Source organism: Trichogramma pretiosum, unplaced genomic scaffold (genome assembly GCF_000599845.2).
Source record: "Trichogramma pretiosum strain Unisexual culture from Peru unplaced genomic scaffold, Tpre_2.0 scaffold18, whole genome shotgun sequence".
NCBI lineage: Eukaryota > Metazoa > Arthropoda > Insecta > Hymenoptera > Trichogrammatidae > Trichogramma > Trichogramma pretiosum.
The window spans coordinates 2,388,886-2,395,342 of NW_019641681.1; the positions used below are offsets into that span (position 1 = coordinate 2,388,886).

The window sequence follows — 6,457 nt, forward strand, 5'->3', positions numbered from 1 at the left end:
GTATCAAGGCTGGAATTATCAAGCCGATCAGCAGTGGAATAGGGCAGGTTGGTTAGATCAACGGAAAAATAATTGGATGAATCCATGGGCCGATTACGGTCCATTCGGCGGTTTGGAACGAGAAGCAAAGGTAGATCCGGATAGTACCAGTTTAGACGACAGGCCCAGAAGCACTGTATCGCAGGACGATGCTCGATCTAGAAATCTTCAAACTTCTTGTGGAGAATCACCCCGGAGTACTTACAGTCAATCTCCGAGGAGTTATCCTATTTCCCCTAGGGGATCTTTATCAAATATTTCAAATTGCCCGTCAACGCCACAAGATCAACGTCTCATTTCTCCGAGAAGTTCTGGTTATTCGTCCGGTCCAAACGATTTCAATTTTTCATCGCCATCGCCTCGCAATTGTCAAAATCCATCAGAGAGTCCCCACAGGGCTACGCCAACCAAAAGTATTCAACACACTTCTACACCCATTGGTTCTGAAAATTCTCGTAAAAACCAATCGCCTAATATCAATCAGTTGCGAAGTCCGCTTTTAAATTCATCCGATAGCTACACGTCTAGCTTAAACTCTCCTGGCTATCCCGTAAATCAGCCTCAGCGATATCCAAGTAATGTAGTACCTAACTCTCCGGATCCACAAACTCAGAGTCATTCGATGTTTGGAGCTTCAAATCCTGATTATCTTCATGGTCAATCATTTCCGAATCAAAATTACCAAAGTCTACCTGGTGCAAACTATCCAGCTACATCGATTGAACAATCGAATTGGAGCTCTTTGTCATCTTGGGGCAACGACGGTTTGAAAAAGTCATCTCCATCGGCATTTTATCCTGGAGCGGCAGCATCATCAGGAACTCCTTCGAAATTTGAAGGAAGTAATGAATTGTCAAAACCCTCTTGGGATTCTACATCACAATCGCCATTCAGAGTGCCTAAAGGTAGACCTCCGTCAAGAACAAATGGCGGTCAGACCGATAATAGCACTCAACAAGCTGCAACGCCAAAAACATTCCTCAAACCGAATGAGCCCAATAAAAACAGTTCATTGGTGGAAAATCAAAGTGGCATTGACAAACCACATAATTATGGACAGAGCCCATCTAAAAAAGCTGACTGGCCACCTCATGATAAATTGAAAGAAGGTACATATTTAATTTTCATGAAACATTTTTATTATAAATCATAAACATGTTACAAGTAATAAACTTTGCATTACAGGTTTTCAAGAAAATGCAAAAGATCTACCGAGTCAAAATCCAAATTTAAACTGGCCTGGAGCCGAAATGAAGCCCGTTCAAGACTTTCACGCAGTGCCAGGCTTGAATCATCCAGCAGCATTTCCTCATCAATACGGATACCATCCACCAGGTTATCCGGTATTTGACAAGACTTATCCAAACACTTGGGATGGTTACAATTATAATCCCACAGCTTATCACCATGCTCAAGCACCAGAATATCCTGGTGCAGCACAGTTTTACCGGCCGCCAAAGCGTGATCCTTGTTTTCCGACTGGCCCTCAGTATCCGTTCCAGAACGTGCCTGGGCCTTATCAAGGTTTGGCCCCTGGCTGGGCTCGTTGGGATCCTGCGACAGGCTGTCCTCGCTGGGATCTGTACGGGCCAACTTCTTACCTGCCAGTTTTAGCAGAAACGACGCCGAAGGCCGAGCCCTTGGGGGAGGTTGCTGACTACTCGGACAACGAGGAGTGCTTCAAAGACTCGCAAATGGGCGGAGTTGCGATAGCTTTGGGTCATGGTAGTGTACTCTTTGAATGTGCAAAGCATGAGATGCACGCCACTACTGCCCTGAAGAGACCCAACCGACTGAACCCAACTCGCATTAGCCTTGTATTCTATCAGCATCGTAATCTCAACAGGCCCAGACACGGCTGGGACGAATGGGAGGAAAAGATGCGTCTGAAAAAACTAGGTATCACGACTACTGGCACTGGTCCATCTACGACAACCACCGCTACCACTACGACGGCTTCGAGCCAGTCCGGTGTCAGTGGAAGTCAAAGCAGTACAACCTCCACGAGTGTGGGCCAACCGGTTTCACAATTGCCGCTGCTGCCATACCTGCCGAATGTGCCGAGCTCGCAGTTCATGTTGCGTTCGCCGACCTATACCACTATGACGTGGACCACACTCTTCCCAATGCATCCCTGTATGATCACAGGACCTTACCAGGAAGGTGGAGCCATCGGATGATTATCGAATGGGTCCTCCGACCCATCGAGCTAGCCATAACCGTTTACCAATGCAAAAAAAACTGCCTCAGCGAGCTGTGTTTCCATTTAAAGTTTCCTCACTTCAATCTTAAACAAAAAAACCCTGATGAATTTTTTAACTTTAGATTTTTAAGTTCAACGTATTTTCAGTTTTTTTTCTCAGAGGTGTATAAATCTGTTATTGTTTTACTCGCTGATAACGCGGGAATCTTTCTCGAACAAAATTTTCATCGTGAAAAAAATCTTAAAATATGTAGATATAAACAAGATGATATATTTGTAGAACATATGAAATTATTTGTTACGAAAGTTCTCGCATTGTATCCTATACCAATTTGCGTGATTTATTTTTAAGCCAGTGAGTTTATATTTATATAATATCTTCAAGTCGGAAGATAAATATATGATTGATTGGGTAATGTAGGAAACTTGTTTTTACTCTTTACGCCATGTATATCAATCGACTGAAGCTGTTCTTTGTACGAAAAGAATTTTTCAATTACTGAAATTGAATACTTGTACATATTAGGTGACATTTATAATATTTTTAAATAAGTAATAACTTCCACATGATATACGATGGTATATTAATTTTATTTTACATCTGCTGTGGTATCGCGCAAACAAGTACCAGTTTGGCGTGTATGTACATTAGAAATACTGTGTGTGGTAACGAATAATCATGTAGGCAAAAGTTTATTAATAATTTATACATAATTATTGTTTTTAGCATTCATTTATTTATTTATTTGTATTTATTTTTTAGATTTTATTAGAACAAATTTGTACGTTAAAAGATGGACTTTCAATCTAAAACAATCTAATGTTTTTTAAGTATTGATTTTTAGATAAACTTATTGTATCTATAAAAATTGTATGAAATCATTCATATATTTGTATAACGCGAGGAGTCGTGCGCTTGAAACAGCAATTCGATATTATAATGTTTTAAGCAATTTAAAAATTAGTTATTAATTGATCAACAAGTAGCAATTAATAATTAATTAATTGTTGAATTGATGATCCTCTTATTCAGAGTATTATAATAAGAATCACTATCATTATTTTTAATTCATGACATGAATCATCATCTCCTAATATAATTAGAAAAATAATTTGATTTTTACTCATTTTTTATCGATATCATGTTAATGGATAAAAGAGTGTTTTGTATCACTATAATAATTGATAATACTACTTTTACTGGTACATGTGAATCAGGAGAGTGAGTTTTTAAAAGTGCCGTATAGAATAAGGTGTGAACTTTACGGCATCTGATAAAAAATGAGAGGCCTGATGTTTCTAATAAACCTTGCTCACACACGACTGTATCAAGCGACGTCCCAAAGGAAGCTGTTGCGAAATTGTTGCACTCATTCCGCAAAGCCATTAATATAATATTATTGTAATAAGGCGTCTTCTCTTAATGATATATTAATATAAATTCGAAGTTTGCATAGTTAAGCTCAATATCACATGTTCGTTTTTTTCTATCGTAAGTGTGTGATATATATATATATATATATTACACAATCATTGTAAGAACATGAAATATTCCATTAAAAATTATTATTTGCTCATTCATTATTTCTGTTCCTTTTTTTCGTTTTGAACATTTTTCACTTTTTTCCACACAAATTCATAAATACAAGATATAAATTTGAATATTCATATTATATTTTTCATAAATCTGATTCTCACATCTGATAGAATCATTGCAATTTTAATGAAAAAGATGATTTTTAACGATAAATTTATTGCATAAATTTTGTATACGATGATTCTAGCTTGAAGCTGGATGATTTTAATAATAGTTTAAACTGAGTATTGGTTGCTTACTTTTCAAATAGCAGTGGTGTTTTTATTAAATTAATACTAAAAGAACAAAACAAAACAATTTACTTGTTCATCAATTTTAAAAATCTTTTTTCGATGAACTTTTTTATAAATAGATTTTGATGAAAAATACATTTAATATTCAACAATTTTTTTATGTATTTTATTTAGTTTTTTGTGATGTTATTTCATTAATATACAACCGTTCTATAAAGATAAAAAAATCAGTGAAATATTTGTACAGTAAGAAACACTGCCACATTCTTGAAAAAGTTTAATGAAGTATTTCTTCAAAAATTGAAACTGAAATACTTCGACAAAGACATGAAAAATTAAACTGTTATAACATGAGTCGATGCCAAAATATAAAATAAAATTACATGTTTAAAAAGTTAGTTGAATAAAATATAACGTATATTAACGATAGAAAATTTACGAAAAAGAAGATTATATAAGAATTAATACAATACAAAGTGAAATGAAATAAAATACATTTGAATGATAAAAAAGAGAATTCTACAAAGTTACAACTAAATGAAAGCAAATTAATAAGCGAAGAGTTGAACATGTATTTTTTCTTCCAATGCCAAAAATGACATTTTGTTTTATATGAAAACCAGTAGAAAACTCATAAAAAGAAAAAATATATATGGTGAGCTATGCAATATCAAAATCATTCAATGTGTATTTCTCATTAAATTAATCTTGACCGCCTTAATGATCCAAAATAACTGAACAATTAATGAAGAAAAAAATGATTTAAGATTTCACGAAAAGTGTACAACGTCAAAAAAATCCTCAGAAACGGATGTTATGCAAAATTTTCTGCAGTCTGTCAAATTTCATTGGACTAGTGGATTTGTAAATTTAAAGAAAACTGAATTTTCAAGTTTAACGAGATTTTAAAAGAGTCATTTTAAAAAGTTTATTAAATTATACAACTCACGTTTTGTAAATATTCTAAAACAAAGATAAGGATGAAAAGCTATTAAACTATGAACTTTTGATGATTTATAAAAAACCATACAATGATTTTTTGAAGTATGATTTTTGTAAATTTTATATGTGTACCACGTGAGAGTAAGCGAAAAATATCGCGGTTCGACAGCTCTCCAGTATAAAAAGAGTGAAAGATGAAAACAAACTATAAAAATGATGATATGCAAGTTGAAAAACTAATGAAAAATATATAAATATGAATATATTCTAAAATTATAAGATATCACGTAACGGTGAAAAATATTTATTTGTTTGAACGCGATAATTTTTTACTCGTAGCATAAATCAACATCGAGCGATGAAGTTTTGTAAATCGTTTTTGTAAATGCAATGATTTTGGAAACTGTAAAAGCAATCTAATGAAAGACTCATGAAAAAAAATATGAATCGGAAACGTTTAAATGCCGAAGTACGTGTCAATATGCATAAGAGTATACAATATAGTTATCGTTTAATTCAATAAAGTTCGAGAGGTGCGCACCGGAGCTACTAATCGACACTTTTATTGCACGATGATAATGCTTACAAGCATGATTTCTCGATATAACTGAAACTGTAAAACAATCGAGGAATAAAAAAAAATATAGTAAACTTAAGCGATAGTACTATCGATGTAAGTTTTTAAGATATAAGTGATAAACGATATGATGCAAATGTATAAGCCCGAAGTATAAATTCGTTCTTTGTGAATATACAATGAGAAAGAGAGAGAAACGATAGAAAAATACATAAAAAAACTTTTATGAATACATTGTTTGCATTGGTATTTTTTTTGCGCCTTCATTAGCAACCCATCTATCCTCACGAAAACTGTTTCACCTTTTCACTTTTGCGTTTACGGAGCAGCAGCAGCAGAAGGTACGTACTTTTCAGACGTCGTGCGCGGCCAATTAAGTTTTCACGTGCCCCGCATGCACGTAACGCATCATCATTATCATCGTCATTCGCCTCCGCTATATGTATACAATATATGTATATGTTTATTCAATGGCAAAAGAGATGCGTACAGTGAAAAATTTTCAAGGTTTCACTAAGTTCATATGGCATATTGCGGTTACGCTGGAAAAGCATATATGCTCGTTATGCCGACGAACATGATGGCAGGCAGCTGAGGTCTTTGACCGAGCTGACTCCGAGGCACGCTCCAAAGTATCACAATGATAAACACCGACAAAAGGATCCGTGAAAGACATAATCCAATCTGCGTCTGCCCGAGCACGAAGAAAGCGCACGCACACACAGGACTAATTGTTCAGGATAAGGATCTAAGGGCCAGCTCGTGCTCAGTTGTGACTATTTTTCTAGAAAAACGAACGTCTAAGTCTGTCCATTCGAGCTGAAATGAAAGAAAAAAAAGAACGAAATGAACATGCTCAAACTCAC

The 6,457-nt window shown here is 35.0% G+C and overlaps 1 protein-coding gene across 3 annotated transcripts in view; it reads left to right on the forward strand.

Annotated features, from left to right (window-relative positions):
* Positions 1-3,863, forward strand: part of LOC106660203 (DNA N6-methyl adenine demethylase) — a 57,372-nt gene extending 53,509 nt beyond the window's left edge. For all 3 annotated transcript variants that reach the window (XM_014383103.2, XM_023460982.1, XM_014383104.2), the window contains 2 exons: positions 1-1,148; positions 1,225-3,863. The exon at positions 1-1,148 is cut by the window's left edge and continues 291 nt beyond it. In XM_014383103.2, the coding sequence (XP_014238589.1) occupies positions 1-1,148; positions 1,225-2,219 (2,143 nt within the window). In that variant the 3' untranslated portion in view covers positions 2,220-3,863. The remainder of the gene's footprint in view (positions 1,149-1,224) is intronic.
* The last annotated feature ends 2,594 nt before the right edge of the window (positions 3,864-6,457 follow it).